Source organism: Alligator sinensis, unplaced genomic scaffold (assembly GCF_000455745.1).
Source record: "Alligator sinensis unplaced genomic scaffold, ASM45574v1 scaffold635_1, whole genome shotgun sequence".
NCBI classification, from domain to species: Eukaryota; Metazoa; Chordata; order Crocodylia; family Alligatoridae; genus Alligator; species Alligator sinensis.
This window is the reverse complement of record NW_005842482.1, coordinates 1211959-1223833: the sequence shown is the minus strand read 5'-3', so window position 1 is coordinate 1223833 and position 11875 is coordinate 1211959. Positions and strand designations below refer to the sequence as shown.

Sequence of the window (11875 nt, the reverse complement as noted above, 5' to 3'; positions counted from 1 at the left end):
CACAGCTCAGCCCAGCCACGTGCATCCTACCGCTCCTGCATCCCAGCCATTCCCGATTGCAGAGCCTCTGACAGTTGACCTCAGTCTGAAGGGGCTTTGACTGTCAGGGGCTGACTGGTTGGTGACCACTGCCTGAAATTATATTAGATTTGTAAACATACATAAGGGGTGTATAAGTACATAAGGGGTGTGCATCAGGACCTGGGAGAATGTCTGTTCACCTGAGCGCCCCAAGGAAAAACAAGGACCAACAGTCACAAACTCCTCCAAGACTGTTTTAGACTGGACATAAGAAAAAAATGTCTTTACTATCTGAGCCCCCAAGACCTGGAATAGACTCCCTCCAGAAGTGGTGCAAGCACCTACTCTGGACTCATTCAAGAAATGCTTGGATGCTTACCTTGCTGGGATCATCTGACCCCAACTGACTTCCTGCTGGACTTGATGATCTTTGAGGTCCCTTCCAGCCCTAACGTCTATGAAATCTACGCTGTATGCATTTACGTTTTACTTTTTAGTAAGTGTTAATATTTTGAGCTAAGTTGTACATATACTTGGGAACAGTAGCTGAAGTAACTTTTTTTTTCTCTCCCTTCTTTACAGCAGTTCTGTGGTGTTCTTGGTCACACATTTATGGAGTTTCTGAAGGGCAGTGGAGACTACTGCCAGGCACAGCACGACCTCTATGCAGACAAGTGAACTGTAGAAATTCATTACTACTCCACCAAGAAGCCCCCCTAAGAGTGATTAACCAGGATAAGAAGTGTTGAATTGAAATTGGCAGTGCATTTTACAAAGGAGTTCAGACCTGGATGGGGTAAACCTCAGTGCACTGCCTTTCTTTTGCCTCAGTATTACTGGATTGAAGAATTGCTGCTTCTTGTTAGGAGGTTCATTTAATTTCCCATTGCTCCCAACTTCATACTTCCAAGCACTGAGAATTTCAAGTGGAGTATAGTGAAGTAGACTTCAGTTTCTCTACATCATTTCTGTATTAGAATTTTTTAATCCTTTCATAATCTTGTTGCATGTTTTTTAACTAAATTAATATGGCCCGAATGAACCGCCCAGCTCCTGTGGAAATCACCTACAAGAACATGAGATTCCTTATCACACACAATCCAACCAATGCAACCTTAAACAAATTTATAGAGGTAAGGTCTGGACGGAATGCTTTTTTTTTTTTTTTTTTAATTTTATTTAATACAGTGCTTTTAAAACCTAGAACAGTATGTGTTTTAATAATATATTTACTAATGGGATTCAGTTCTTAAGTGCTCTTCCTGTTGACTCAGGATTTGGGTCATAGTGATTCTTGCAAGCAGTGAGACATGTTTTACAGAATTACTGTACTCATGAAAATCATTCCTCTATCAAATTGCATCAGTATATTTCTTTTTTAATGAACCATAAGCATGATCATAACGGTACTATTACTGATCAACAGGTACAGGGCAGAAAGAGAATATGTAATCTAATTAAAACGACAGAACATTGACAGGATCACAGTTAACTTGCATTTATTAGGTTTTGTTAATTAATGATCACTCAATTCTTTAGTTCTGTCATGTCTTCAGCAGCTGATTTTTACTACCATTAATCCATAAAGATGGGGAGAGAAAAGGGAAATATATTAAGACTATCTGGTACTAATTAGATGTGACGGCAAGTATTTGTTAGGTATGCAGAAGTCTAAATAAAGCTAGTTTGGCCATCAGCTGTAGCAGTGGAGCTACAGTAGTTTTAGAATTCATGTGACATACACAGACGTATCTGGGACTCCAACTATGTTCATGCTGGCTGAAATCTGGCTTGGCACAAGTTCACATTTGGTATTGGAGCCATTTTAAACCAAAATTAACTTTGAGGCATCTAAATCTGTTTCAGTTGCATTTTTGAATAGCCTTGTAAACATGGCCTGAGATCTACTTTTGACATTTGGGTTTCCCATAGAAGCTTTCCTTTGTGCTCTTGTAGAGGAAACAAGAAAACATCCAAAAGAATCACTACACAGCAGTGGTTCCCAACCTTTTTAGACCATGGAGGGCAAGTGACTGTGGACTAGCAAACTGAAGTGACCGGCATACTGCGGAGCAGCAGCCAGCCCTTTTTTATTCTCAGTATAAATAAACAAAAGGTTGGCTGCCCATCTGCAGTATGCCGGTCACTTCTGGACTTGCGGTCCAGCAGCCAAACCTTTGTGGCCCGGTACCAGGCTGCGGCCAGGGGTTAGGAACTTTTGCTACACACCATACAGTGTGTGTCACTCGTGCCTTGCTTCAAAAGACTAATAATAATTACTATGGATTGAGTCAGACTTGTGTAGTAGGTATTAGATACGCAAATAAGGCAAGCTTACTGCAGTGTGGTAGAGTGATTGTTTAAACTAGCCAGCTTGAGTGCTGGTAGCAGTCTAGTCATGGTAGCACATAGTGTGCTGAAGCAGAGTAAATCTAGCTTGCGATGTATTTTGTGCTGCCTCAGCTGAACTGGTGTTACTCGGGCTTGGTATTGGCCAAGGGTCAGCATCGTCTTGCTGTCACAGGCCACTACTTGCAACCCAGCTCCTGCCACAGGCTGCAAATCTCTACAACTCTGGTAATTAGTGGATGCTTAGGACAGAATGAGGCAGCCAGTAGAACCCTGGGGACATCTCTGCTTCCCTAGCTGCAGAATGCTGCCAATTCCCTGAGTTGCCACAGGCAGTAGGTTGCTAACCCCTGATGCAGACAGTCTTGTTTTGATCCTTTGCACAGGAAGCTTTTGGCTGAAGAATATAAATCCCAGATCCCAAGAGTTCCTATTCATGTATTCTAATAGAGAGAGAAAGAGAGTGCCATCCTGCCTAGCCTGTGCCATAATAAGTAGATAAAGCTCTTATGCTCTTGCCTCACAAAATCATAAGAACCAGTTCTGAATAAAAATAAAGACACCCTTTACCAATTAAAGGGTTGGATGAATCTCTGGATTGGGCTCACAGACCTGCACCCCACATGCCAGATCCAATGCATGTGGCACTCGCTCTTGGCTGGTCCAGTACTATGCTGTGCATAGGGACAGAATAGGCCATGGAACAGATCCTGAGTCCCGGGCTTTATGCACTGGAATGAGCTGGGGAATGTCACATGATGTGGGTTAACTCAAAAGATGCAGGGACAGCGTGGTCCAAATGTGACCTGTATGCCTTATCTTTGACACCCCTCAATTAAAGCTAAGACATCCCTTCGTCTTCCGTTCCAGACACTGACTATTATGGGGGGCTAGTTAGGATTTTTCTTGAGTTTCATTTTTGTAGTGAGTGGTGCTCAAGATCCCTGTCCTGATAAGAGCCTAAATGTTAAGCTTGCCTTATTTGCAGAACACAAATATAAGACGTGACCAGCAGTAAACTGGGCAATTATACCATGTTATATAATTGCACAGGCTAGTAATGTATGCAGCTTGTCTGTTCCAAAATGCTTAGGGTATTTTTAAAAGTAAAAATACTTACAGAATCATAATGGCAGTGATGCATTACATCTCTATTTCCATTACACTTCCAGGGGAAAAAATGTGATTTAGCATAGCTCCTAACGTGCCACACGGAATAAATAAACACAACAATGTTAAGATCCTTTTAGTAATTTGGAAGTATTCAGTGAAAAATCCTGCTAACTTGATGATCAAGTAAACTATTTTGGCAGGAGGCTCTTTGAAAGGTACAAAAAAAGTAGATGACCATTTTCTTTTGCTAAAATACAGTTTGTTGTGCTCTTTTTAGAGTCATGCTTAAAGGTCCCTATCAACATTATGCCAAATGCTGATAGTTTACCTCTTGGGGATTGAGCCCCAAAATCTTTGTGCTTCCCGGACCTCCGCTGGGGTGCATGCATCAGCGGGAGCCCTCCCCATGTGTTTGGACAAGCTACCCAGGCTTTGATCCTCCCCTGGACCAGCCAGGGCCTCATTCACCCTGTGGCAGGGGACATGGTGCGTATAGGCAGAGGAAAGGGGTGGCTAACAGGGCTTAGCTCCCATCCCCCCAGTGCAGGGTAGCAGTAGGGCTGCAAGGCAGCCCGGCTGCAGGATTCCAGTGGCTGCAGCAAGAGTAGGGAGGGGTGCATTCGCAGCAGTGAAAGAGAGAATGAGGCAGGGGGAAGGTCCTGCACAGCTGGGGCACACGCAGGACAGAGCCACAAGCGGCTTGTCCAGGGGGCTCAGGGAGGGGAGGCATGCAGCCTGGCAAGGCATGGGGGGCGTATGCCCCCAGATCTACACACGGGGCAAAGCGGGCTGGACCCAGGGCAGTGCCAGGCTCTTCCTGGTACAGCTCTTCAGTTGCACAGCTCTTGAGCCGGGCAGCGGCAGCGCTGGGAGCAGGGCTGCAGGCACCTGAAAATTTGCTGTAGCCCCCCACCGCCTGCTCCCAGTGCTGCAGCTGCCAGCACCACTGCCACCTGGCCCAAGGGCCGCGCAACCAATGAATCATGCCGGGAAAAGCCTGGCTTGGCCTGGGCCCACTTGCAAATCTGGGGTCATGTGCCCCCTGCGGCCTCCATACAAGCTGTTCGTGGCTCCATCCTGCACCTGCCCTGCCTATGCAGGGCCTGTCCCTGCTCATTCCCTCACTCACCGCTGAGGCGGAGGGCAGATTGAGGCAGTGAGGGAGAGAGCAGGGCACAAGTAGGAGCAGGGGCTGGGGAAGTGGGGGTCAAGCGGAGGCCAGAGGGACAATGTGCCTTCCAGGCCTCCACTTGCCCTACCACTGGGCCCAGCCAGACCCACTCCACCCAGCCCCTACTCCTGCCTGTTCCCCGCTCCCTCCCTCACTGCTGGGCCCTCAGTCTGCCCCCACCACCCCCAGTCCTTTTCACCCACGGACTTACCTGTTGGGTGGGGTGAGTCCCCAAATAACTTTTTTTCCCTCTGCTTCAATCTGCCCCCTCCATCTCTGCCTGCAGACTGACCTTGAGGGGTGGGGTGGTGTAGGGTAGATTTTGGGTTGCTTTTTAATTCAAAAAGTGATCTACCCAAAGAAGTTGGAGACCACTGTACTACAGGATAAGCTTATTAGCTGCTAAAATGACAATACATTGATTTTTACTGTTTGTCTAAAATTTGTTCTTTGAAGGCTGACTGAGAGAAGTGCAGATTCCTGCGAATAGGTCATTTTTAGGGGTACTTCTTGGTCTGTAACTTAAATCTGGTCATTGAAAGAATTTGCAGCACCAGCAGTGTACTTGGACTTCAGCAGTGCCAGGAAGAGAGCACTAATTTGAAGAAACTTTTTTAGAGGTGAAACATTGAAGGCTTTTGATGTTATTTTGGTGTATGCTTGAAATCAGCATAGCAGCTGCATTCATAAAAACATTGCTTACTAGTTGGAAGACTGTTGTCTGGGTTGGAGGGAACCTTACTGAAACTTTGAAACCTATTAGTAAACTAAAGTGTAGGAAGTACTTAGGTGTGTCCTGCTGGGAAAGCCAAATGGTAAAAGTCAGGGGAACGTAGAAAAAAATGTCTTTTTCCTCCTCAGGAACTTAAGAAGTATGGAGTTAGCACAGTGGTGAGAGTATGTGAAGCCACTTATGACACAGCTCCAGTGGAAAAAGAAGGCATTCAAGTTTTGGTGAGTGATCTGAAAAATTTGCTTGGAAGTTCTTTATAGTGTTATATAGCATTTAGTAGCTCATAATGTCTTTGGTAAGGTCTCAATTTGTCTGAATTTCTAATGCATTTGTCCTAGATGTTTCTAAATGAACGTTATTTTGGAGAAAAAATGGAACCTAAGCAATTGAAATATCACTTTCCAGTTCTTAGTTTATTATCTTGAAACCCAGTATTCTTGCATACAGTACTTGTATCCTGAGCATCCTTGTAACAAAGATTTTATAGCCATCTGCAGTCTTCAGTAAGAAAATTCTTCTAATTTTTCCCACCACTAAAGTTGTTTTACCTGTGCAGGTGCTTACAGTTCTTATCATTACAGTTTTACTTGTACTGTGAACAGGTAACCTTTATGTTGAGCAGCTTTACCTCTGAAAACTTGTTTTCATATTGGAAATTCAAGGCTTATCTAACCTCTTTGCTCTGAAACCCTGCGTTTCCACTTTGATAGGGAAAGCTTATTAATGGAAATGTTACTTTATCTAGGGGCTAAACTTGGCCTAATGATTTTGAGACACATCTTATGGCAGTAGAAGTTCCCTCTTATTGGAATAGAAGTGATTCTTCTGTGTAAGTGAGAGGTAGGATTTGGGGAGCCACACCACACCACACCACACCACTTGTATGAAGCCAGCTCATGAAACTCTCAAGGACCGTGCTTACATGAATTCTCCAGCATTTCTCATGCTGATTCACTTCCTGAGTGGTTCACTGATGGGAAATGCCTCCTAGCACCAAGTAAAAGTATTAAGTAGATCTGAGCAGTGTTATATCTGTTGAAGTGCTACAGATTTCCCAGAACCCTGTGCTATACTCGTTCTTCCAGTATTGCATGACTTCAGCTTGGATGGAATAAGTAAGTGCCATGGGGTTCTGCCCACATTAGTAGATGTGAAAAGGCTCTGAGCCAGATATTAACTGTAGAAGAGACCGTTCTCTACATAAAAACTGTCAAGAAACAACCACAACATCACTTTTTGCCACAGCTTGAAACCATGTAGCAATGACAGAAAGATTGAGAACAGCTGCTCTTGGCAGTGCACCTATACTGCCCAGTCTTGCCTGTTGAAATCCCCTAGTGTGGAGTCCAGAAGAAGCTCCTGGCCAATACAGCCACTGGAGGCGAGATGGATGTATTTTAAGTTGATAAATAAGTGTGACAGGTATGTTCCATGAGCCCCTATACAGCCTCTGCTGGGTACATCTGAAAACCTAGTTTCATACGTTCATGGTTAAAATGAGGCATTACTACAAGGACTGACAGAGTTTAGTTAACATTAATTAACATTAGTTTCATGGTCATTTTAAAAAAATGAGCTGCCACTACATCTCTAAAATAAATTTCTAAAACTGCTGCTTTTACTCCTAGCCCTACTGTCATTGTATGTATGATATTTAACCTCCTTAATAAAAGTTTGTATTCTGGTAAGCCCTGAGCCTAGTGTTCTGGCCACTGAAATGTAACTGTCCATAAAAAGATATATGGTGCACTTTGCAGGAGAATAAAACCTGCATCTGAAGGTTTGTGAAGCTCCAGGTTAACAATTATTGAATCCCCAGAACTAATAGAATTAAAAGGAGAAACAAAGGTACTATTGTTTGATAGGGAGACTTCTGTTCAAAACTAGCTAGACTACTCAAAGGAAATTACATCTTTCAAATTAATTCCTTTAAGTCTAAGTGCAGTAATTCTAGGCTTTCTAAAATGTTAAATGGAGGGAAGAACAGCAGCTGAGGAGAAACCACTTTATTTTTCTCATTGTGTTTGGTACACCAAGCACTTGTGGAATCCGTGTAACTTTATTTGAAGTTATTTGTTTATTTTGAATGCTAGGATTGGCCTTTTGATGATGGTGCTCCACCATCCAACCAGATTGTTGATGATTGGCTAAACCTTCTGAAAGTGAAATTCCGTGAAGAACCTGGCTGTTGTATTGCTGTGCACTGTGTGGCTGGTCTTGGGAGGTGGCTGTTGTATTGCTGTGCACTGTGTGGCTGGGCTTGGGGATGAAGTGAAGTTCTAAAGTCCATCAAATAACTCTTCAGAACTAGGATTGCTTAGGCTTTTAAAGTTGTTTGGTATTAATATTTCTCTTGGAACTTACAGGTTGGGCATGTAGGACTTTGTTTTATTCACAAGTTGTACCAAATTGAGGTAGGGTGTGAATTGAAAGTGAATAAATATGACTGAGTAACTCCACATGTAAACAAGTTCTAAGTCTACTAGCTAAGGTAAAACATTTGGGGTTTTGTCCTAATAAAATTATCAATACTACAATTAAAATGGTGGTAAGGAAACACTTGTAACCAAAAGTGTTGCTGGGGGCAGCAACTTCTTTGAATTAATTCTCTTCACAGAATTATGGGCCTAGAAATTAACAGCTGTGTAGAATAGTTTTTTTAAACGAGTTGGCCTACAGTGACATAATTGAAACAAATGTTAAAACCATGTAAAAGTTTATACATTTCAAGATGGTTTTGCAGAAGCTTAATGTCTTGAAAACCTCAGCATTGCTGATTATCTTGAATGATTTTGCCCTGTTGAACGTTATTTACAATTGTAGCTATCTTGGGACAAATTTGACTTCTTGCATGTTCAGTACTAAAGACTTCTCCTTTTCTACCAGAGCTCCAGTGTTAGTTGCTCTTGCATTGATTGAGTGTGGAATGAAATATGAAGATGCAGTGCAGTTTATAAGACAGTAAGTATAGAATTGGTGTCTGTATTTGTTTAAATTAAAAGACAGAGTTGTTCCTTGGTCATACAATCCGTATTTATCTGGGTATTATCCAAGAATCTAGACATGGAGTGCTCAGCCTCTAGCTCACGGGCCAAATGTGGCTGACTGAGCCATTGCATCTGGTCCACAGGGCTTCCCCTGGGTCAGGAAATTTTATCAGAAGAGGAGCAGTGGCCATTTAATACAGCCACCCTCTCCCTTTGCAAAATTTCCAAGGCCCATGTGATCCGTTAACCAGACTGTACTCCCCTTCCCCCCTGCTCTGGGCCATGCCCCCTTTTCTCCATGGGGTGGAGTCATGCCCCCTTCCCCCTGTGGGACTGATTTTAAGGCCCCTCTCCCCTGATAAGCGATGCCCCCTTTGCCCTTTCCCTTTGCCTTCCCTACAGGGCTGGGCTTCCCCTGCTGCTACCAATCCCCCCCCACCCCCCTCGGGGCTGAATAGTGCCTGCTGTGCCAGCCCCAGACACTGGTTTGGAACTGGTTCATGGTCAGACCAGGCACTGCCCATCTGGCCTGCCAGGGTAAAAGTTGAGGACCATGGATATAGACAATAAAACATATGGTGATTAGGCTTCTAAGCGTTTTGTTGCATAATTGACTATCTAAAATGTTACATTTAATATTGCAAAGCTACACTGTCAAGTTTCATGGTAGTGACATTGAAAACCTTGTCTCTACAATTTCGTACTGATATAAAGTTAAGCTAAATCTGGCCTCAGTCCTGGGAGTGAGATGAATGAGATTCCTATCATAAATAAGGCCCTTGTGTATAAGCAGCCACGCAGAGCCTATATTCATGAGTCGTAAGTCTGAAAAGGCCAAAAAACCCTAAAACATTTTCTGTTCCTGTCACTTAGGAAGAGACGTGGAGCCTTTAACAGCAAGCAACTTTTGTATTTGGAGAAATATCGTCCCAAAATGCGTCTGCGTTTTAAAGACTCTAACGGTCACCGAAACAACTGTTGTATTCAGTAAAGCCAGGCTGCCTGTACTGCTACTTTGGAGATAGAGGATGGAGACTAGAATTGGGCAGATTACATGCAGAAAGATGTCTGGTAGCTTAAGGAGGCTTCCTTAGGAGTACTAATAGACCAAATGCTTGGCAAAAATGCAACTTACGTTTAGGTTAATATCCATTTGTTGGAGAACATTTAAACATTTTTGTTGTACCCAAAAGGTCTACTTGTTCATTACTTATCAGTTGAACTGTCCTTGAATCATGCAACTGAGTCTTTCTTGTGTATTTCCCAATACTAAAATCTGTCACTATGACATAGATTAGGTGCCAAAATGCCCAGAACAACATACAGATTTGTTTCTTTAAACTGTAGTGTAGTCCTTGTGATTCAAGAACTACCACCTGTCCAGATCTTACTTCATCCTTTTTCCTGCAATCATTTCAATATTGAGAATAGGGCCTCTATGGTAATCTGCCTGCTCACTGTATGTTTGTCTCCCACAATCGCACTAGACTATCAGGATTTGCACAATCTTTGATTTTACTACGACTTACAGTGATTTTCAGTGTCTGTATAACTTTCTGTTATCTAAACCTCTGCATTTTACAAATATCATTAATCTTCTGGTTTCTCATGTAGAGAATAATCCTTTACATTGTACAGAAGCACACAAGTCTTTAATGTCTCCAGACAAAAAGCCTTACAGTTAAATTAATGTTGGCACTTGATGTGCAACTTAGCAGAGGGCCTGAAAAGGTTGGGAGGGGCTATTTAATATTTCTAGTAAAATGTTGCCTTTGTCTTGTGCAGGAAGTATAGAATATGCCCTTTACTTTAGTAAATATTTTTTTAAAATGTAGAAATGCTTTGTTATTGTTGCTAAAACAATTCTTAATCATAAAATTTCTGAAGATCTTGTAATTTCTTTGACTGTACCTATTGAAAGTTGTTTACCAACTATTGCTTTGTTGAAAGTGTGATTTATTTTTGGTTTTTCCTTGAGTTTCTGCAATGAACTGGGCAGATCTCTGTAATATTTTGTATGCCTTTTGAGCTGCGTAACTTAATATTTGGATACTTGATAATTTTGTTTTATTATGTAATTGATAAAATGGTGATGTGTATTAATGTTAGTTCAACCATATATTTATACTGTCTTGGGAATGTGTGGTTATAGTTCTGTGGGAGAAATAATTTTGCCAGTGTTCACCAGCTTGTAAAATCTAGTGCGAGAGCTTAAACATCTAAATAAAGACTGAAATGCACTTACTGAGTTTGCTGAAGCACTTACAGTGGCTTAATACTTAATGGTGTGCTCAATCTACAATCTTATATGTGTACGCAGGAGCCTAACTTAAAGAACCCCCTTTCTTTCTTGGTCCAAATGTCCCCTCTCTTGTGACATGGTAAGCAAAATAAACATACACATTACAGAAATACTGTATACAGAATTTTGTGACAAAGCTTTCGACTGTTCTGGCCTGTCTGGCTGCATCCAGACAAGCACGACCGTGCGGTATGTGGTCCTGCAGACACATCTGCAGCGCCACATACTGCACATTGTCGTTCTCCACACTGCAAGGGAGCATCCGGGGGGGGGGTTGACCCCTAGATATCTAAGGGTCAGAAAAACCTGGAGAAAAGGCAGAGCGGTGCATGCATGGGCAGCAGTGCATGCTGCTCAAAAGCAGACCCGAGCCACCTGGAGCCATGCTGCAGCTGCTGGCCAGGCTCCATGCAGCAGAATCACCGCTGCTGCAGCCCCAGGAGGCCCCCCAGGACCCCAGATAAGGCTGCTGGGGTCAGCCCAGTGCTGGCCCTAGCTTCCCCTACTGCCCCTGGGATAACTTGCCACGTGCCAGTGGGCTCATGTTACAGGCGTTCTCCAGGGACAACTAGCAGCAGTGCAAGGTGCACTGTTGCTAGTTGTCCCTGGGGAATCAAACATCTGCACCATGTGTGGACGCAGCCTCTTTCTCATAAACCATAGCACCCTGGAATGCCTTAAGATCCTTTCAAGGGTGTCGTGATGTTAGCGCTTAGGTGTACAAACATGATTCACATGATAAACCTAGAGATTTCAAATAGGAATGCATGGTGTTAAAAGTATTCTGTACTGATCTTTCTGAATGTTTTGCAATGGTGTAACTTCCCTGCCCCCCCCCCCCAACTTTACTGAGTGATAAACCAGAAAGATCAGTTTCAGAAAAGGTTTAGTTTCTTTAGTTCAAGTTGAGCTTAAAATAGCATTCTATTTCAAGTAACCATTGAATTTCAAAATACAGGATTAGAAAAGTAAGGCTAGAAGGGACTTAATGAGAGCTTTGCACTGGGCTTTGTCCGAACTATCCACATCCTTGAAGTGGTGGAGCTGAAACTGGACTCAACACTCCTGGTGAGGCCTTATACATGCTGAGTAGAGCAAAAGAATCACTTCCCTTGATATGCAACTGATGCCGTTAGCTTTTTTTGCAACCAGAGCACACTACAGCAGACCACAGGCTGACTGAGCTAGCAACCCCTGGT

At 43.0% G+C, this 11875-nt stretch overlaps 1 protein-coding gene across 1 annotated transcript; it reads left to right on the top strand.

Annotated features, from left to right (window-relative positions):
* The first annotated feature begins 575 nt into the window (after positions 1–575).
* On the top strand, positions 576–10618 carry PTP4A1 (protein tyrosine phosphatase type IVA, member 1). Its single transcript, XM_006031113.3, has 5 exons — positions 576–1154; positions 5516–5608; positions 7481–7611; positions 8274–8348; positions 9248–10618. Exons 1-5 carry the CDS (start codon positions 1050–1052, stop codon positions 9363–9365), a joined length of 522 nt encoding a protein of 173 aa, XP_006031175.1. The 5' UTR covers positions 576–1049; the 3' UTR covers positions 9366–10618.
* The last annotated feature ends 1257 nt before the right edge of the window (positions 10619–11875 follow it).

Coding starts and splice junctions, on each gene's coding strand:
- PTP4A1 (XM_006031113.3), top strand. CDS start 1,050: ATGGCCCGAATGAACCGCCCAGCTCCTGTGGAAATCACCTACAAGAAC. Junction 5,609..7,480: donor AAGAAGGCATTCAAGTTTTG/GTGAGTGATCTG, acceptor TTTGAATGCTAG/GATTGGCCTTTTGATGATGG. Junction 8,349..9,247: donor GCAGTGCAGTTTATAAGACA/GTAAGTATAGAA, acceptor CCTGTCACTTAG/GAAGAGACGTGGAGCCTTTA.